Source organism: Microtus pennsylvanicus, chromosome 11, assembly GCF_037038515.1.
Source record: "Microtus pennsylvanicus isolate mMicPen1 chromosome 11, mMicPen1.hap1, whole genome shotgun sequence".
Classification (NCBI taxonomy): Eukaryota; Metazoa; Chordata; class Mammalia; order Rodentia; family Cricetidae; genus Microtus; species Microtus pennsylvanicus.
In genome coordinates, this window is record NC_134589.1 from 33,219,104 (window position 1) to 33,240,657 (window position 21,554).

Sequence of the window (21,554 nt, forward strand, 5' to 3'; positions counted from 1 at the left end):
AATAGGATTTTAGAATAGGAAGCACCGAAGGGATTTCTCAGCTCTGTTGCTGTTACCTTGGGCAATAATAATAAAAAAATAGAAATAGGAGTTTTTAGTGCACTTGTGCTAAGCACCTTGCACTATCATCTCCTGTCCCCTCACAGACATAAACGCTAGAAGCTGTGTTTCACAGAGGAGGAAAATGAGGAAGAGACGGGGTATTTAAGAGTCTTGGCAGGAAATGAGGCTTCTCTCTCTCCTTCCCTCTCCCTCCCTCTCCCTCCCCCTCCCTCTCTCTCTCTCTCTCTCCCTTCATTCTCCCAGAGTGTGTGTGTGTGTGTGTGTGTGTGTGTGTGTGTGTGTGTGTGTGTACCAGAAATCACCCTGGGGTGGCATTCCAGAAGTCCACCTGTTCATTGAGACATTCTCTCGTCCTGGAGCTTATCAAATGAGCTAGGCTAATTGTCCAGCAAACCCCAGGGATCCACGTGTCTCTGTTTCCCCATTTCTGGGATTACGAGGATGTACCATTAGGCCCAGCTTTCTCTCTGTCTCTGTCTTTGTCTCTGTCTCTGTCTTTGTCTCTGTCTCTCTCTCTGTCTCTCTCTTCCTTCCTTCCTTTAATGTGGATTCTGGGGGTCACACTCAGGTCTTCATTCTGGTAGTGCGAGCATTTTCCCATGAACCACCTCCCTGCCCCTACCGCCCCACTTGAACCACCTTTATTCTCATTTGTTTTCCTCCCTCAGCTGCAGCCCCATCGTCTGTTCATGAAATAGACATGGCTTTCTTGTCTGGTGGGAGACAGATACATGGAAATTCCTTGATCTAGTGAAAGTAGCCACTACCATCGTTAACGTGGCTGATTGCCAAGGCCAAGCCTCTTATAGCCAAGGAAAAGAAGGCATAGAGAAAGTTGTTCTTGCTTAGTTCCAACCTGTGAAGTAAGCTAGCAGGTGTCCCTCTGCTAGCTCTTAGGATTTTAAAATACTGTATTTCCGTACTAGTTGGTAAGTTGCTGCCATGAACTCCAGAGAACCTCACCTCAACCTTGGAATCCTCCGTTGAGCAGAGTGGATACTCAAAGCATCCTGTCCAGAGATGCCAGGGTGGGCAGTCTCCATGCCGTAGGGGATGATAGTGGCATTCCAGATGTTGACTTCCGGAGATGGAACCAAGGGCAGAGCTGGAGCTCCCAGAAAGCAGGAAGTTCTGGGTGTCCAACGCTCGTTGTCCTGATCTGTAGATGTGACTGCTGTAGGCTAGTGGCAGTGGGAGCCCGACAGAGTTCGGTCTGTTGAGCAACCCCCCTACCACCGTGGGAGGAAACTAGGGCCAAGCTTATCAGCTCAAAATGGCTCAGACCATGTTGGGAGAAAACATGATTTTGGCTTTCTTTATCCGTTCTGTGTTTGAAAAATCTGGGTGACAAGGCGTAACATAAAAACTCAGAAATTTGTTTAACTCGGCTATGTGGAAGCTGTGAGATTTGGGAGGCTAGGTCAAGATTCACCGTCTTGGGAATTCATCCATTCCCCTCCCTCCTGCTGTCCCATCTTGGAGGGGAAGATGAGATGGAATGACCACAGCCTCTACTTCTGTCCCCAAGACTGAGTTGTCCAAATGCCTCCTTTATTTCTTAGCTGCTAGGTCCTCGAGCTCCATGGTGACACTGAAGCAGACAGAAGCCGAAAGGTTCTGAGGCACAAGTTCCTCTCTCTTCTTGTCGTAGGGGACCCATAGTCTCCTGAGGTTCAGCTCACCCTGAGGCTTAGGCAGTTTGTCCCTGTCCTAGAGAGTCAGTTTGTATGTAGTCTAATTGCAGAGCCTCGTCCCACTGATAGAACCAATAACTAAGCCCATGTTCCCATCGGGAGCTGCAGTCACAGGGCAGGGGCTGTGAGTGTTGGCCAAGTGCTTAGGACAATGCCTGGCACATAACAACCATCCCATAAATGGGCAGGAGGCCAGGGCTTGAGAACAGTTCCTGGAGGGCTCTTTGGCCAACATGGGGCCTGAATGAAGTGTCCTAGCGCTCTGCCGTGAGGTAGAAAAGCCCAGAAGGATGCTAGGCTAAAATCACCAGATAAGGCTTCCTACTTGAGGGGAAGTTGGACCTGGTGCTTCTCCAGAAGCAGAGGAAAGAATCACAGGTTCAAGACTAGCCTGAGCAACTTATTGAGACCCTGCCTCAAAGTAAGGGCGAGAGCTGTAGCTCAGTGGTAGAGGGTTTGCCTAGCTTGCGCAAGGCTCTGGGTTCAGTATTTAAAAAGAAAGGGAAGGAGAATATTGCTAAAACCTTCTGCCACTTCACAGATACATCATGATGCACCTTGCTTTATTTCCACCAAACAGCCAGAGAATGGACATGTTAAGTAGCAATCATGTTAAAACTGAACCAGGGTGAGGTGGAAGCATGCTTTGTGCTTGCCTTCCATGTTTCAGGGGCTAACACCCTGAAGAAAACAGGCCTGAGATGTCTACCCCTTACCCTTGGCCACAGACAGCCTTGGTTTTCCAGTTTGGCTCCTCTGCTTCCTCCCCAGAGACAGCTGTCAGGTTCTAAATTATGTATTTTCTCGGCTGTAGCCAAGAGCCAACAGTGAGGCATCTTCAGGCCACGTTCTCTTCTGCATCCCCCCCCCCCCTGCCGCCTTAAACAGCAACCTCTGGCCCCCTTACCTGTCTAAGGGATCTGCACAGCCGTTGGGACCTCCTGGGAAAACTGGTCTCACTCCTCCAACAGCCTGTCTTAAGTCAGGTTCCTGTTCTGGATGCCAGGAGCTCAGGGCTTATTCTGTTCTTTTTGAAATGAACGCACATCAGCTACCGTCAAAGCAGACCATTTCTGTTTGATCCTGGAAATGTGTCCCTTTGGTGATTAGCTTCGCCACCTCTTTGGAGCGTCCATTCTGATGTGAACCCCTGGTTCCTCTAGCTACAATTATGTGCTGCCCAGCTTTCCTCCAGTCTCGCCCAGAAGTCAGAGTTGTGAATTCCCTGTAAAACGCTGAGCCCTGCCACCCCAGGCAGGCCTGAGCAGCCTGGGCCAGCCAGTGGCAGATGGCAATGTTTCCAAACTCGTGTAGGACATGTTTCCTACATTCTGTGTAACAGTTTCTTCTTTCGGTGGCTTATTTTCCACTGTTTGGATTCAGGGAAGCAACATTAGATTAGCCAAGACTGTTTGAACCAGCTATGGGAACTGTAGGGAGAGGCAGGGTGTGCTGGGGGAGGGAACAGAAGAACATTTGATTAGGCAAACATAGAAAAGGCTGTTCATATAACTCATGGCTTCTCTGTCTACACTGTATGCCAGAAACTTCCAGAACGCTTGATTCTGTTGATGAGGGTGGGGCCAGGGCAACCTGTGTTTTTTGACGTTCCTCTAGGCAAGGTTGGAACCCACAGTTCTGAATCGGATTGAGCGCAAGGATTTGGTTCCACTACCTTCTCAGGAGGCCCTTGCTCCTGGGAGGTTGAAGAGGTGACTGAGTGTACTGCTGTGCACTTGACTGATTTTTTTTAAAAAACAGTTTATTAGCCAGGCTGTGGTGGCACACTCCTTTAATCCCAGCACTTGGGAGGCAGAGGCAGGTGGATCTCTGTGAATTTGAGGCCAATTTGATCTACAGAGCTAGTTCCAGGACCGCCAAGGCTACACAAACAAACCTTATCTCAAAAAACAAAACAACAAAAACGAACGCTGTTGTTTTACTTGTTATTTGTGCGTGCACACACGGAAGTCAGTGACTTTCTGGAGTCTGTTCTCTGCTCCTACCTTGTTTCGGCCTACTGCAAACTAGCTGGCCCGTGGGCTTCACCGCATCCAGCTTCGTCCATGGGATCAAAGGCACACACTCAGGTTAATTTGCCATGCTTTTCCCCATTGAGCCATTCTGCCAGCCAGTGACCCGACGTTTATCACCAAAGGTCCTCAATTTTGACTCTATCCTCAGAAGCTTTTCAAGGCCCCAATGCCTGGCTGTACCAAAGACTAAGCCAGTCATGATCCCCAGGAACATCAACCTGTGTAAACACTATAAACCAGATAGTACTGCGAGGTTCTCAAACCAGAGTTGAAAATCGACATGTCTGGCCGAGTGGGCACTCCTGTGTACTATAGAATGCATCCTCCCTTGTGTTTACCTTGCTCCTGGGAGTATGTGAGTTTCCATCCTGGGGCTGGAGGACCAGTGGGGGTTCAGGCTGCTGGACTGGCAGACGGTGCTGTCCTTGGCTACGCTTGACCCATAGGAGCAGCTCCCAGCTCCCCCCATATACGGTAGCAACATATTCTGCTCAACTAAAGTTTGGGAAGACTTGGAGCTGGAGGCCAAGTGGGCCATGTGACTGAATTCTGTCCTAGAAGAGATTCTGGCAAGAGAAATAAGATGCATATAAAAATAGCCGTGCTTAGATAATACAGAACGTAGTAAGTGCCACAGAGGCAGAAAAATGTAGGTGTGTTATCATAATTTAAAAAATTAATGCTATTGACTTATTATTTGCAGTGAGGACATGACTCCCAAAAAGTCTATTAAAGTGTGTCATTCACTTACAGGGATGTGGCACCATCTGTCACTTAGACAAGTCACTAACCTCAAAGTTTTGTTACCATCAACCCCAGAGGACTTGAGATTGTCATCCTCATAGGTAGACAGGCTCGTGCAGGGCCCACAGCTTAGGGACTATAAAGGTCACCTTGCCAGCCACTCTGCCTTGCAGCTGAGAGGAATAATGTACCCTGCCCAAGTCACACAACAAGCAAGGCGGGGGTCAGCCAGGGCTGGAGGCCAAACTGGCTGAAGAAAGAATAGATCTCTGGCTCCGACCGCATCCACCAAGAATGCTACACGCTAGTCTGCCCTCATCTAGAACCCTCCATTAGCTGAGTTCTAATTTATCCAGGCATCCTTTCTATGACTGGAAGGTTCCCGGGCAGCAGGGACGTGGTATATTCCTGTTCACAGATAGCCAGCCTGTAGCTCCCAGCCCATCTGGGATTTGATCAGCAAAACATTCCTCCTCTTTCTGCTGGGTTCATATGCATTTGAGCAGTCTCATCATTAGAGTTAAACAGAATACATGCTGTTATTTGGACGGGTGGAAATCAGCTTTAAAATGGCAGTGAGAAAGGAAAGACATGGTGAATGAAGGGTTACAGGAGGGAGCTCAGGTAAGGTCCCCAAGTCCTTGTGGCTTTATAACTTTGACTTCTACTGTGGAGAAAGCAGAACAGGCCCTGTCTAGGAAGAGTTCTTTCTTGTACACCATGGGGCTGGTGTACACTGGTTCACTCTCAGACATTGGGAAGAACTGAGAGACCGAGGTGACCAAGGCGGGGGCTGCAGCCGACACACAAAGTGGCTCCTTCTGCAGTCGCCTCTGGTAAACCCTTCTCTTAGTCCACATCAGTGGCTGAGGAAACTTCCTGGCAGAATATTTCATCTCTAGCCGAAGCCTTTATCTGAGCTGAAAGATAATGGATTTCCTTTTTTGGACAAGTTTTTTTTTTTTTAAATTCTCCCTCTTTCTCTTGGACTTCTTGTCCAAACTGCTTAACTCTAGAAAATAGAACTTTTGTTAACAAATCTTGCTCACCATACCCCCTTCCTCCAACCAAGCTCTTCTGATGCTTCCAAGGAAACCACCTGTGTTATGTCTGGGTAAGAAAGCACAAAGAAATAGCCTGTCTCTCCCTCGCTGCTTCCTCCTCCCTAGCACCCCTGAGCCCTGCACTGGGCCTGCAACAGGAGGCTGGGTGGACAGAGGTGGGGCCAAGGAGAAATAACCTGACTTCTTCCTTATTTTCCTTCAGCACCATCTTCAGAAATCTAGAGGCTGCGTGGAAGAGCTGGGGAGAGGACTAGGTGGGGAGTCCCGTCCCGGGCTCCCTCTGGGAAGGGAGCAGCAAGGTCTTGATGGGCACTGGGAGACTCATTCCCAGCCTGGGAGAACCGTGTGCAATTATTTCACCTGGATCTTTCTTTTTCCCCTTCAACAGCCCTATTACCATATTTAAATGCAAGTATGTCTCTTTTCGTTGGCATTTTCAGTAGCTTAGCGTGACCTTTTTAGAGTAGCTCTTTCCCTTTTGAACGTCTTGCCCTCCGTAGAACCACGTAGCTCGGACCATAGTCTTTAGAGTTTAGTGAGCTTCTAGTTGGCTCTGTGTGGAGGATTTCCTCCTTCCTCTGCTCCTCTGCTCCCTGCTCTTCCGGTGCATGTCTTGTTCCCTTGTCCTGTGGAAGTGCCGCATCGGACAGGCTCTGTGGCTGGTCATGCAGCTCTTTGCGGGGGCTGTTTGGTGGGTGTGCATCATTTAAAGAATAGCCCCGGAAGTGGGTCTTAGGATCAGGCCGCAACTGTCTGACTGGTAGCAGAAGATATCTGTCTCTCTGCGTGTGGAAGTGTGCCTCTATAAACTCCAGTTTGTGACTTGTGTGTCAAGATAGTGGCCAGAGAAGCCTAAGAGAGAGGAAGGATTCAGCCCACCTCGTCTTTCATGGGGACATTCTGTAGGCACACTCATTCCTGCCTGGCCTAGCTTTGCTAGACAGTACAAATCCTAACCTAAAAGGATCCCTGGGTAGGAGTAGGGGACACTCCACACTGACTTCATCTGATGGTAGCCTCAGATACTGGAGTCCTAGCTCAGTTCCCTGTCATTGCCATGGGGTGGGATGGGATATAATCTGATAGTTCACATACACCTGACAGGTGCAAAGCCCTGGGTTCCATCCCCAGGATCACAGAGTATTATTATATATAATAATACAACTCTGGGGAGATTGAAATACTGAGCTTGATCACGCAGAACCAACAGAGATCGCCCTAGGTAGAGTCAGCTCCTCAGCCATCTGACATCTGGCCCCATGTACATATTTACTTGGGAACCCCCAAAGGCTTCGCCCTCAGGCCTGGGGCCATGGTACTGAAGACAGAAAGTTTTGACCAATCTAGAGCTTTAGATGACCAGACCTTTAGAGAGCTTTTGGGAGTAAAATCATCTCTAGGCCATGGCACCTTTTCTGTGAAGACGCCAGCAGCAGGTGCTTCCCAGAGCCTTGGAGCTCCAGCTGACCCCACACCAAAATCCCTGTAAGGAGTAGCAGGCCAGGCCTGGGGCATCATCGTGCATCAGTGCAGGGTCAACTGAGGCCTCCACTCAGTTCTCGAAAGACATAGGTCTTCCTCATAGCTGAGTCACTGCTGTGTGCTTCCTAGAATGCATTTCTGGGGTGACCAGTTTGTGAGAGTCAAACACCTAAGGATACCGTGCCTTCAGAAGCCTGAGAGACCCTGAGCTGTGTCCCCCAGCGCTGTCTGTGAAGCCCTTCCTAGCTGCCTTTTGTGTGACCTGGGGTCCTCTGTGGCTCCGTCTGACTCCACTCTTCCCTCTCTCCAGGCTTCCCAGCAGCAGCTTATGGACCAGTGGCGGCGGCAGCAGTGGCGGCGGCTCGAGGATCAGGTAGGAAGGTGTGCGGGGCAGGCGGCTCCCAGGCATGCCTCGTGTGCAGGGGAAGGTAAAAGCCCTGCCAATCTGTGTGGCTGCGTCTGTCCAGCACCCCTCTCACCACAGCCCAGGGGAGGGGGTAGGGACAGGGAGGCTCCACCAAGGCCTGACCACCCAGGGCTGTTCCTACAGGAGTCTGCCACAGTTAGGGAACTGCAAACCCCAAGCAGAATTATGCTCCCATTAACAAAGAGGAACTGCCTTTCCCTTTGGCCTTGGACCGTCCCATCTCTAAGCCCAGCTTCTGGGCATTCTGGTCACTGCCGTCCTTGGCTTTGACAGGTTCAGAAGGTTCCCTTCCTTGGGTCTCTGATCCACCGAAGAGGTACCGAGTAAGCTCACTCTCCAGTCAATCCTGACAGGTGGGCTTTTGACTCTGGCTCAACTAGAGCCCTTCAGGTCAGAGAAGGAGCGAGGCTGCTGGAACCTCAATCCCTATTGCCACAGACTCTCTTCTGAGTCAAGCAGCCGCCAAAGAAACTGGAGCTTTCTCTCCCCTGACCTTATCCTAACCTTTAAAAGATCTGGAAGCCTCCAGTGGCTAGGGAGCACTTCCCCAGCAATACTGTAAGGTCCAGCCAGAACTGGGGTGTGTCACCCCACTGTGAGTGCCATGGGCTTCCTGCCACACAGCCCCTCTGATAGCTGCTCTTTCCACCTTCTCCTCCCTCCGGAGCAGGTTGACTCCAGCTCTTTTACCCTGCCCTGCCACCCCACCCACCCCACCCCACCTCACCCCACGGTCAGGGCTCTGGAGCACTCATAACTAGACTCTGAAGAGAGTGGGCAGCTTGGGGTGCTGGTGACGGTACCAGGAAGTGGAGCGTTAAAAGCCCAGAGGGCAAATGCCTAAAACCCAAACTGGCACAGTGAGGCTCATTAGGAAACGTCAGAGAAAATCCGTTCCATGCAAACTGGCACTGCCTCCAAGCTACAAAGGATCCTCTCCCCCAAGATACCCACTGGAGTTTTAGGGGGCCCAGGCAGGGAATTAATTGAGGGTGGGGGCTACTGAGGGGCAGTTTGCCAGAGATCTGGTGGTTAACAGGCAGGCTGGGAAGTCCAAAGAGCTGGGCACTCTCAACTTCCACCCTAGTCCCTAAAGCCACCGCCTCGCCCTCTGGCCAGTGTCCCTTGGTGTCCCCCCACTCCCAGGCCCTAGGAAGGTTGCACAATTGCATCGTGTCTTCCTGTTTCTGGTTTTGGGGTTTTTAACTTGAGTGTTTGGGGGGGGGGAAGAAGCCTCATTCCTACCTGTGCCTGGGAGGGGAGAAAGATAAAAGAACAGTCTTGAAATTTGTGAGTGTTGATGTTTGTTTTCTCTGTTCAGTTTCTTTCTTTTGATAACTTTTGGATTATGAAACTAAACTTTAACCCGAAATTAACCCTGCCTCTCTCCCCACCCCACCCCGTTCCCCTTGACGTCATGGCAAGTTTAAAGGGCAGTATGGGATTCTCTGCGAGTCTGAGAGCCGTCTCCTAGTCTGTACTCCCTTCTGCCACCCCTGTCCATGGCCAGGACCCCCCCTTCCCAGAGCCAGGCGGGAGCCCCACTCACCCACCCCTCTAACTCCTAACCCTCAAGGTCATCTCCAACCACACATTCTGTTTCCAGGACCAGTGGTGTTTTATTTGTAGCCATTTCCATCGGGAGCCAAACCTCCCACAGGCCATCCAGGTCAGCCATGCTCATCGCTGCACTGTTAGTGAATCGTATTCAGGAGTACGCTCCCCAAGCCCCTGCCCACCCCAGCCTGGGTTAGACCAAAGAGTAAATCCTCAGCTTGAGGTACCCACCCAAGGGGAAACCCCCAGTGCTGCCTCGAGGCCGTAGGCTCGGGCTGTGCCCACTGTAGAGAGAACATAGTCTCATCTGCTCATGGAGACTACGTAGCCCAGCCCAGAGCCCCACCTTTGGACCTGGACCAAAGCTGTAAAGTTGGGGGTGGAAACTGCCTTTTTCTTTGAATCCAGTTTGGCCCGGAGGGGGACTGTCACCTTCTTCCCTTAAGAAGATAAACTGAGCCCTGAGCCTGGAAGGTTGGCCAGTTAATTTTCCTTGAGCGGTCCTTCATTGGCAACCACTCCGTTGTGGATTGAGAAAGGCCACACATCAATGGATGCCCCGTAGGGTTCCCAGGCACTGATGATCCGGTTTCCCTGTTCCTCAAACCTTGCCCCTCCCAGTTCTTCCCCCAAAGCTAAGGATGCTCCCCCAGCCTCCTGAGCAAGCAGCCTGCATCGGGGCCCTCACAAACTCCTTAGAATGCATTGGTTACCTTCCTGGAGCCTGGTACGGTGCCACACCTGACAAGTGACTACAGACTCCAGGAAATGTGGCCTCTCCTCCCAGGGACTCCTGGACTTGGCTTAGGGGTTAGACGTCTTACAGAAGGCAACATTTTTGTCATTATTTTTATCTAGTCCTACCGTTTCAGTTCCCAACCCGCCCCACCCTCACCCCTTCATTTTGACTTCCCTTCCAATGCTGGGAAGCACCTGCCGAGGGCCATGGAGGGTGGGAGGTAGATTGGTTCATTCTCGGGGTGGCGACTTGTATCTGTCAGGGCTGTGGTATCAAGGCAGTCAAGGGGGAGGCCTTGAGCTTCTGCCTCAGCCTGTTTCTCTGGGCTAGCCTGCCTACCTTTTCTTACTTCCCCCAGAACCTGAGGTGAGCAGGGCCCAGGCGTCCCAGCAGGGAATCCCTCTGCCGACTCCTAGATAGCTTCACTATCAGTGGTCACTTTCCTTTCACGTCCACCTGGCAGTCTGGAACATCATCTTTCCTTGTGCTCAGTCCAGAGTTTGTTTGTTTTTGGTCGTCCTCATTCAGCTCCAGCGGCTCCACCCCCCATCACGTCCCATCCAAACATAAGTCTGGTTTGACAATTGACCACCCCCGCCCCCAACCTGAGGAAAACAGTACCGATTTTCAGGGTACTTCTATTTTGGGGTGACCTCATGGGTGGGTCCTTGTATCACTCTTAAGAGCTTGCAGAGCGCCCCCTGGTGTCACCCCCATCCCTACCCACCCTCAGGCCCCGGCCAGGACCCCGTACTGTACTTTATACTTGCCAGCTTTGTTCCAGTCTGGTGACATGAGCTCCTGATGGTGGTGGTGAGTGTGGGCAGTCATGTTTCTGTTGTCTTTTCTCTTGCTTGGTTGGGGCTGCGGTGAGAGAGTGTCTCTGAGGCATACTTTCCCGCCTCTCTTACACTAGGACCTGCACACCTCCTCTCAAACACTCTTCTGAGCACGCTCAGCGGGAAGGTTTGTCCACACCTATTAATCCTCTCTCAGTGTCCAGCTTCCTGTTAGTACCAGCTGGTTTGCATGTTTGCTTGTTCAGATGAAACAGTTCAAGAAACAAACTCATATCCAACTCTCGAGAAATGTCCTTTTTTTGTACACTTTCGTTTTCTATTTTTTTTTATCAGTTACAACTCCAAAACACCTGTTGTCTAGTAAAACATTTCACACCTCCCTTGCCTGTTCTTAGATTGTATGTATCTGTGGGACTGAACTAAATGCATGCACTGTAGTAGATGTCCTGGTAGCTGTAGCTGTAGTTGTAGAACATGCATTGTTGAGTTGATATTACAGGGTCTCCGAAGGTGCGGCCCAACACCGCCATCTGAAGGATAGCATGGGGGACCAGGAAGGAGAAGGGGTTCCATGTTTTCAATGTTGCCAAGGGGCTTGGATCCATGTTCTCGCCATCAGCCACCACCACCTCTCCTCACGATCCCCACTCTCCCAGTCTAGAACTGGGTCACCACCCCTCAGCTCGAGCCCACCCAACCGAAATCCGTGCTCACCATAGCGGAATGAGTGGAGCCAGAGTTGGAAGGAGTCGTCTGGTTCTTCCAAGGTCTTATCTTCCCCACACTGTTCTTGACCAAAGCAGCAGATCTTTTCTTGGTTTTTGTGTTTTTGTTTTTTGTCTTTTAAGACCATTGGCCAGGCTTCTCTAAGCTCAGCTTCTCTTTGAGCCCTTCAGGGACACAGGTCCCTGTGACAAGGTCAGCCCGTGTCATCTGCTCCTGGGGGTAGAGGGAGCTAAGATGTGGCAGAGAAGGGACAAGAGCTTTGGCCCCTGCAGACAGGCAATACCTTTGGCTCTGGTTGATGCTGGCATTGCCTCTTAGGAACGGTGATGATGAAAGGGGCCAATGGTGTCAATGATGGTCCAGTATCCCTAGTGGTGAGGTGCCTGGCACAACTTTGCAGGGAAGAGAGACGTATGACGGGCCTGAGACAGCCAAAGAAGAGGCCACCCAGTTTCCCCCTAGGTCTCTCTAGAAGGGTTTTCTGGAGGGGACCTTTGTTTTCTACTTGGGGCTTGTGTGGCCGACAATCTTTGGACACACTGTCTTCTCTGCATGTGTGACAAGCCATAAGGGAGCACAAGAGGCCTCAGAGCTTCTATACCTAACTTTCTGAGACCATATGAAGTGGGAATATTAGTTACTGCCTAGAACTGTGTGTCGAGTCGAGGTGCTCAGCATCCAGCAGGGGCATGGTTCAAGACCTATAGCATACAGGTTATCTACCACGGGCTACAGAATCCAGGAAAAAGTCACGGAGTCCATAACATCTTCCAAAGGCCATATCGTGGGAGAATGAAATAGAAGCCTCAAGGGGAAATAAAAGCAGCGATGCTCTAGCACTGTTAGAACAGATAGGAACTGAGCATGCGCCGGGACAGACAGAATGAGGACAGCAAGGCTCCAGGTGGAAAAATACAGGAGGAGCCATCCTTCCAGCAAGGTCTCCCTGGGGACAGGGGAGACCGGCAGAAGAAAATGGCTGAGGCTTGGCTTTCATGCTGCTGCCGGTGCTAACTGACCTAGGACTGGGGAGTAGGGGCAGCAAATGAGAGCAGAACCCCTGGTGTCCTGCATCCCAGGACAGTTTGCTGAGAAGGAGGCTCTGGTGCCTGTAGTCTGGACCCCTCAGAGCTCCAGCCCAGAAGGCAGGCAAGCGGACTGGCATGCCTGTCTCAGGGCTTGTTAGCCTTTCCTGAACCAGAGAAGGAGATTAGGACCCAAGACACTGGCATGGGCATCCCAACTTTTCTGAGATGGCTCTGGATCTCTGCTGCCACCTTTGTGAAAATGTCTCAAAGCCCTCCACCCCGACCCCCATGCTGGAGGACATCCTGAAGCCGTAGGACATAAGCAGTAATCCTGTGGTTTCCAGGAGAGTCCCTGCTTGCCATGATGTGGTCTCTGGCCTGATAATGACCACTCCCAGCTTCATTTTAAAACAGGAAAGCGAACTTGGGAGATGGATCAGTGGGTAAAATACTTGCCCCTTAAGCATGAGGACCTGAGTTCAGATCTCTAGAACTCAGAAAAGCCAGGTACAGCAGCATGTGACAGCACACACCTGTAACCCCCAGCATTAGGTGGACAGACAGACAGATCGTGGAAGCTCGTGGGACAGCCAGTGTAGCTAAAATGGCAAACTCCAGGTTCAGTGAGAGACCCTGTCTCAAAAAATAAGGCGAAAAGCAATAAAGGAAAATATCTAATATCAGCCTCTGACCTCTACACGCACGCACACACACAGCTAAGTACACCTGCACACATGTGCACAGACAGCCAAGAACACCTGCACACACATGCATGCACACACAGCTAAGTACACCTGCACACATGCGCACAGACAGCCAAGAACACCTGCACACACATGCATGCACACACAGCTAAGTACACCTGCACGCATGCGCACAGACAGCCAAGAACACCTGCACACACATGCATGCACACACAGCTAAGTACACTTGCATACATGCGTCTACACCTGCACACATGCACACGCACACAGCTAAGTACACTTGCGTGCATGTGTGTGCTCACAGACAGAAAGGAAAATGGGTCAGTGTGTGCCTTCATCTCTGCACATACCTTTTCTGCACCTCTGTCAGCAAGATCTGATGGGGGATGAGAAGTAGGGGGACACAGAAAAGCTCTCTCAACTTCCTGCCAACCTCCCTGTGTCAGCAACAAACATCCCTTTGGGAACTGTAGCCTATGTGTGGGGAAAGTCATGGAGAGAGCCTCTTGTTAGGATATAGTCACTTTGTTGATGTAAATAGAATCAGTACAGTGGCCCAGAGAGAAAACAAACTCTGACCCACGAGGACTAAGCACTGAAACTAGGTAGACTTATCCAACCCACAGGGTGTTACTTCAGTGTTCCTCCCTCAAGCCCCTGCCTGTCCCAGCTTGTCACTAAAATTTTCATTTCTAAGAGAGCCAGGACTTTAGCCATAAAGACTGGCAATAGGTTTTAAGTAACTTCACCGAATCTATAGTAACGCACACAACTCCTGCCGCTGGCCTCAGCTTCACTCATTTTCCAAGGGCTTTGGACCAGCCCTGTGGAGGATACAATACATCAGCTCCAATCAATAATTTTGTAATAGAAATACCATGCACTTGATAAATCAACTCTAGAGCAATTAGTGACTAGCCTTAAAGTCCGGACCAAAGTATAAGTTAATCCTGAAGTGAATAGAGTCAGGGAATGTTAATGGTCTTTAAATCAGTGGAATAGTCTGCAGTAGGTGACACGTCCCACTCCCTTGAGTAAAATGGCCGCCACTCGTGTGCTCTAGAGGAATGCTGGGAAGTGTCTAGGTTCTCCTGGGTGCTCCACAAGTGAGGAGAGTGTATTATTCATGGGCCTGGAGGCCTGCTGCCCCTGGTGGAGGTACTGAGGGGTGTGAGAATTCCTGAAATCTAAAGAAGGAGGTGGATGGAGCTGGAGATGTAGCAAAGTTGGTAGTGTGCTTAACTTCGTTTGCAAGAAGCCCTGGGTTTCGTCCTCAGCATTACACACACCTAGCAGATGGCATACCCCCCTAGCCTCGACAGGGAAATCCAGAAGTTCAAGGCCTCAGCTACATTACCAATACAAAGCCAGCGTGAGCTGTACGAGATCTACCTTAAATGTGCAGTGCAGTACAGTGCAAGACCACACAGAAGATGGTCCAGAGTTTTAGCAAAAGCCAAGAGCTTTATGCTGATTGGCTAAGGCCTGTATTATAAGAGCCAATCGCCATACATTCGATCTATCTACTTCTAAACCAAATGGCTTTTATATAGTGGGGGCTGTGGAGAGGACCAAGTCCTAAAGGTAAACTTGAGGGCTGATAAAGAAAAAGGAAATTAAGTTGTAATAACGGCCGGAGGCACCCGCCACACTCCTGGGGGTTCATGGATAAACACCCACACTGTCCACACCCTTAAGGAGTTGCCAGCCTGGTGTGAAGACAACAGGTAATTAATGACAATACAATATCAAAAACCCAGTCACAGAAACCTGTTCCTCACAGAGAAATAGCACAGGAGGGATATGGTTAACTAGTCTAGAACAGAAGAATCCATTGGAAGCCTTGCAGACGGTTCGCTTTGGCTGGAGAATTCAGTGCAGTGGGGAAGGAAGTGGGGCGAAAGAAAGAGGAGCGGACAGGGCCCAGATTAGACAGCTTTAGCCCCTCAATCCAGGAAGCAAGGCTGTGTGTGCTGCTGGGAATCTGGAAGACAGACACGAAACACATTCCTTGACAGGACATCAGTGCCCTCACATCTCCACTCCACTTTCGCTGGCAGGTTGTCACCCACTGCCTCCCTCAGGCTGTTGGTTCCCATTCCTTTGCCCTCATGGCAGCCACTGCCCTCATTCTTCTGCTAGGCCATTTCTTGTCCTTGTCTGGCTCAGACCAGCAGAAAGCCATACCTGATGAACCCTACCTGGGTCCCCTAGCCTTTGTTCTGTGTCCTCAGCCACCTTGCTGCTTGGTGACTTCTGAATGACAGTCAAGGTTATGAGTCGTTAAAAATATTTCCATGGACTGGGGAGGTGGCTCAGCCGGTAGAGTGCTTGATGCATATGCACGAGGACCTGAATTCGGATCTCCAGCATCCTTGTAAAAAGCCAGGTGTGACAGCAAGTGAGCACTGGGCACTAGGGAGGTGGAGACGGGAAGATGCCGGTGGCACGATCTGGTCTAGCCCCTTGGTGCTTCCAAAAAATAAGCTGAGGACAATAGAAGACGCCTGACATCACCCTCCGGCCTCCAAAGGTACATATATACACCAGTGTGTGTGCACACACAAGCACAAATGGAAAAATAAAAAAAAAATAAACTTAAAAACTTTTTGAGGCAGGGTAGCTCTGGCTGTTCTGAAACTCACTCTGGAGACCAGGCTGGCCTCCAGCTCACAGAGATCCGCCTGCCTCTGCCTTTCAAGTGCTAGGAATAAAGGTGTTTGCCACCACTGCCTGGACACGTTCTTAAAATATATTTTGTATGGATCTCATGGTCTACGGCAGCTCTTCCATACAAGACAGACCATCTGTCCTGCAGGAGGCCAAGTAAGCGGATTGTACAGATGGGTAATCGCTGTGCAGTTAAGGAGCACAGAAAATAAAGGGGCCCTTTGCTTCTGGATGCTTAGGAATATTAATAAAAGTCTCCCTTTTCCAGCTTGGGATGCCATAGGACAAGGGACAAGAAAAGAATGCTTTTGAGCAGCTGTGATTGGCTGTTGGGATTAGTCCGTCAGAGGGCAAGGGAGCTACAGTGAAGTCCACTCTAGTGTGGAACGGGAGGATTCCTGCCAACATCACAAAGTAGACACCTGCTGGGGAGTTGCCTTAAGGAAGGGTATCTTGTTAATGAGAAAATATTAGAGACACTCCCCAGCTTTAATAATTCATAATAATATTAACAACAGTTCATCAGTAGTTGCTCACATTATATAAGCGAGCCAAGTGCTGTGTGCCACGCCCACACGCCATACCCCACTTAATTCTGAAACCATAATGGGTATACCATCAGCCCCCCTTCCCATTTTAACGATTATAAACTGTGTCTCGGGGAAGATAGTAGTTTATCTGCGGTGGCAGTGACAGGATTTGAGCCTGCCCCATCAGCCTGTATTCCCAGCCATGTAACAGTGTAGCGAGCCTGCAGCTCTTAAACACTCAGCAGAAAGGCGTAGCTGCTCCCATCCAATTCTCCCTATCCTTAGGGGAGGCGATAACCCCAAATCGCTGACAAGTGGTCTCAGGAGGCACGCTATGTGGGTTTTCGCACCTGCTTCTGCTGTTGCAGCCTCACCGCCATACTTCTGCCTGGCTGTCCTTTGACTGACGTTTTGATCTGGTCCCTGTGTTCATTCAGACCAATGTCAGACAAAAGAGACCCAGAAGAGGTGTGGTCCCGCAAGGGGAAGCCTGACGAAACAAAATTATCTGAAGGGAACCGTTAGTTAAAATAGGAGTGAAGGAAGTTAGTCACTGTCTGAGGCCATGGAGCAAGGGAGGGAATCTCTCCATAGCAGACTTCTCAGCCAGGAGTCAGCGTCCCTTCGCCTTTGCACAAAGTGCCTCTGGAAAGTGCCTGGGAAACACAGCCCAGCCCTAGAGCAAGGAGACCATTGGCTGCCCAGTTGCTGGGGCTGTGCTGTGGGCCAATGGTGGAGAAAGGGGAGTGGCCACAGACGCAACAGACTCCTTGGCCAATCTTCTTGCAGGAAGGCTTGGGCACCAGGTACCATAGCAACTGCAAACAGGGGCTCATTTGTTTTGTAGATGAGTAATTACTACACAATTAAAGAAGGCTAAAAATAAATGGGCCCTTTGTTCCTGGCTACTTATTAATATTAATAAAGTGGTCTGTCCAGGTCTGTGGCAAACAGTGAACGCAAGCCTGGGTACTCACTGATGTGTGAGGGAAGCTGCCCAGCCCTCCTCCCCAGCCAGCTTCCCTCTTTCTGGAAGTTATTTCTGACTATGTCTTGGAGAGGGTGGGCTTCCCAGGCCTTGGAAAGTCCAGCATTACAGAGACACACAGCACCCAGGGTACCCTGGAGTCTGAAAGTCCATCAGACACAAATCTAGCCCCTCTCCCAACTAGAGAAGAGGCCTGAAGCCCAGCAGCGCCCGTGACTGGAAGAAACCCCTTGTCTCATTAGCTGCCTTGGGCCTCACAGTCTCCCCTTTATTACAGTACCACAGTCTTTAGAGCGTCCACTGAAGTAACCCCTGAGATTTCCCAGCCTCTCTTCCGGTTTGCACGTCTTGAAGAGTAAATGATTATGACATGCTAGGGGGTCACGCTGAGATCATCCCCTCCATTCCCTAGGTCAAGGTCTTGAAGGTTCGAATAGCTAAGAGGAAGTTGAAGCCTCCAGGAGGTGCACCTGAGTGAGAGATAGCTCAGGAGATACCTGTCAGAGGAAGGGCTGGACGTCAGGCCCTTCTACTAAATGAGGATTTCAGACTTAGCCCTAGTAGGTCACGTCAGCTCTGCAGCTCTGTATTGCTGCTGTGTCCAAAGTTCCCTATCCTTTGTCCTAGGAGGCGTAAGCAGTGTTAAAGGACGGGGGCTTAAGGATAGCGTGCAGAGAAAGCCAGGAGCGTCCCAGTGATAGGAACTTCGGTGGAGGTGTGGAGTGTGCACTTAGGAATAGTCAGCCAATGAGTGCCGGATGCCCGAAGGTGTGGCAGGCCTTGCGTTGACAGAGTTAGACTCACGCTTTCAGTCTGTCAGATTTCTAGCTGTAAAGTGTGCTTGGTGGGACCTTTTAGGGTTCCGCGGTTCTGTCTTTGCGGCTGGTGTTCATTAATAGCAGAAGACCTGGGGCTAAGAGGCATGGGTCAGTTGGTAAAGTGTGTGCTGTTACAAGCAAGGGGACCTGAGTTCTGATCCCCGGGGCTCAAATAGAACCCAGGCACAGTTGCATGGGTAATGCCAGCCCTGGGGAAGAGGGGTGGAGATAGGTGGAACCCTGGAGCTGATTGGTCAGCCTGCTTAGCCAAATTGATGAGCTCCAAGTTCACTGAGAGACCCTGTCTCAACTAAGGTGCAGAGCAATAGAGGAAGACACTTGACATTGGTCTTTGGCCTCCATGTGCACCCACACAGATACCACATATACACATACATACATACACCACACACAAATTCAGTAACCCACTAATCACTGCTAATGAGCAAGTCAGCCTGAAGATTTGCGTCTGTGCAACAGTGCCGCATGCCAGAATCACCTGAGAATTTCTTAACTTCCCCACCGCCGGGACACATTTTAGACCCATCAAACCAGAATCTAGGAAGGTGAACCCCTAGGTAAAGCCTGTGTGTGCCTATAGCCTCAAGTCCTGGTTGCTTTTATAGCTGCAAAGCATTCCTAACCATCTCAGACACCAGCAGGAGAGGTTACCAAGCTAGGTTTAGAGTCCCTCTGGGCTCAGGGCTCTTCACTTACCAGGGTCAAGAAGACCACCATCGAAGATAGCCGTAAGGGCTCTTTGTCTCTTTGGCTTGACTCCCACCTTTTCTGAGAACTGCCTGAGATTGGGAGCAAACAGCTTGGAGCAACCGTAAACAGGGGAGCGGTCCTACTCCTAGACTAGCTGACAAATGGGGGCCTCTTGCTAAGGTCAGAGTTTGTTTGTTATTAGAGACCTAATTAGGAACATGAGAGGGAGCTGAATGGCCCCGCGCTTGGTTAATTAGTGACATGTATGCGCCCGCTTTGAACTTCAAGGACACAGAGCTATTAGTGCTTACATCAAAAATGGATTAAACTCCTGTGCCTTCACAATCATTAAAGACAGGACTGCTCAAGTGGAAAGCCTTTTGTGCAGGTCCTCGAGGGACTGTGCCCTGGGCACCCCCCCCAGCCCACCACCCACACCCAGCTGCCAGATCCCCTGGCACTAAGATGCCATTAGATGCTATTGGGCTGTAAATGCTAATCAACCAGAAGGTGTCCCAGCTCCCCTCTGGGACAGTGGAGTGGGATGGCCTTTGAAGACTGAGATAGTCCTCTGGGGACCCCACTGTGTCCAGGTACTTTTGAAGAGGTCAGGAGGCCCAGTAAGGGCTCAGGCTTGGTCTGTGCTCGTTCCCACTTAGTAACTTCCAACACTGGTCCTCCCGCCCCCCCCCCATTTCTGGTTTTTGCTACATGGCTGGCTCTTTGTTTTACGATGCAGTGGAAGGTGCCCAAGTCCTCAGCAGAGATGGAGTCCCCTGTGTCATGTTAGGCACCATCCAACCTTGGGGAGCTCCCTGGCTAATAAGAGCAATGTCTGCAGCGCCAAACTGTGATTCAAGGAGGGGTACCTCGGCCGTGTCGTGACTGAAATCACATGTACTTTGTAGTTGGAATGGGATTCAGTCCTAAGACCCTGGGTTTGCCCATCTGTTACATACAGAAGGGTGATGGAGCCCATCTTAAAAGCTGCCTTGAGTGAGCGGCCTTCCCAGCCTGGCCCCACTCGTCTCCTTAGCTTTCCCCTATCTTCGCCCGTTAGTGTGCACTAGCGAAACATCTCCTACCCTGCAGGTCTCAACGGGGATGTCCTGACTACTGATTCTTACACAGCTTTTCATCACTGCTGGAATACTGTGCGAGGCCATCTTTAAGTCTATAGTCCTGGCCCCGGATTTTGTAATCCTTCAGCATATTTGCAATACAGAAAAATGCATACTGCTCATATAAAGCAGGAAGATCTCTGGCTGGGGCAGGCAGGCAGGCATGTGACCTTCAGGGTGAGCCTGTAGCAGGGTAGCAGCAAGTGGGCATGACTGGAGATGCTGGGAAAGCCAAACTGATTTCTTCCTTGATGAGTTAGATGACCAGTGTGCCTCAAGGACAAAGATGGTTCTCAGATCTAAACAGGCCAAGGTACTTTCTCAACATCAAACAAAAAGTTCAGCCTGGACTCGCCAAACTGTTAGAGAGGAGGGAGCTGCTTCCAGCCTTTGGGCTCGCTGTTTAATCTTGATCTCAGACGCTAGAGGGCTGGATGGGGAGGCAACCTTCAGAGGCTGGATGGTTTAGTGCAGCACTTCCTGGGTGCTATGGCTACAAGAGGATCTCCTTGTCCGCTGTCCCTTCACATTCTAACCAGCGCTAGACAGCATAGAAAGACCTGGATGTCCAGGACCTACAGAAAGGCTATTGTGATTCACTTCACTTCCCTAATCCCAGGGATTAATCCCACGCCTGGCCCAGCCCTTCCTGACCACAGGTAAGCCAAGCCACATACAGATGGCAGCCCCCTGGCTCACTTAGAAGTGTGGGGGGAAACTGCCTGAAAAGCACTGGCCTGACATCTCAGGGAAGGGTCTGCATCTCCAGCATAGGCTGCTGCTCCATTTCTGCTCCCATCCCTGAGATGAGATAAGAGGGCTTCATTGAGTGAGCCATCCACACATTTCTTGAGTATAAGAAAGCTTTTTCATTTAACGTAAAATGCCTCCAACTCTCACTCAAATGCATTCCTCTTGCTTTGCTGTCCAGAGGCATGGCAGGTGTCCCAGCTTTTCACGTAGCCCCTCCCCCAAGAGTCCTTTCTTCATGTCCAGGGTGATTAAATGCACCAAGAGATGGATTAGACCCTTTCGTAATTCACCTTCAGGTTTGTGTGGCAATTCTGTTGGATTTTGCTCCCTCCCTCATACGGTACTTGTGTTGGGCTCTGCATACTCCTGATAAGTCATGAAGCCTTTTCTCCTTTTCATTCTCACAGCAGCCTGGTGACTCAGGCTGAATAAGGGACACAGTACTCGTGCGTTACAGATGAGGACACAGGCAGGACCAGGGCACACAGGTGTCGGGGAAGGGCCAGGGTCAAACTCGGGTCTTCTGACTCCAAGTCCAGTGTCCCCTCTCTATCCATTATGCCTGCCTCCTGAGGGTGCTGCCTGGACTGGAAAAGCCTAGAGGATGCTGGGGACCATGTTCAGAAGGAAGAACCAACCTAGAATTAAGTCAGGGCTGTGGACACTGCCCAGAATTGCTGACTGGGAAGTGAGCCTGCTTACCACAGTGAGCCCCCAGACAGTCAGCCTCATACAGGAGTCTCCCAGGCCATGTAACAGCCTCAGCTTCTGCTGCAGGCATGCTATGATGTTTCTGCATATTACACACATGCATGCGCACAGTCATGGCTGGACTAGCCACACAAAGTCAAGGTGCCCTTCTTTATCCATGAAAAATGATGTCACCTCTCTTCTTCCTA

At 50.5% G+C, this 21,554-nt stretch overlaps 1 protein-coding gene across 12 annotated transcripts in view; it reads left to right on the top strand.

The window, feature by feature from the left end:
- The window catches only part of Msi2 (musashi RNA binding protein 2), a 363,455-nt gene that overhangs the window by 332,677 nt on the left and 9,224 nt on the right, over positions 1 to 21,554 (top strand). For 5 of the 12 annotated variants that reach the window (XM_075991146.1, XM_075991149.1, XM_075991147.1 and 2 more), the window contains exon 11: positions 7,394 to 7,456. In XM_075991146.1, the coding sequence (XP_075847261.1) occupies positions 7,394 to 7,456 (63 nt within the window). Of the gene's footprint in view, positions 1 to 5,989; positions 6,014 to 7,393; positions 7,457 to 10,722; positions 10,773 to 21,554 lie in introns of all 12 variants that reach the window. The other 7 variants (XM_075991144.1, XM_075991148.1, XM_075991145.1 and 4 more) reach the window with 3 other exon arrangements.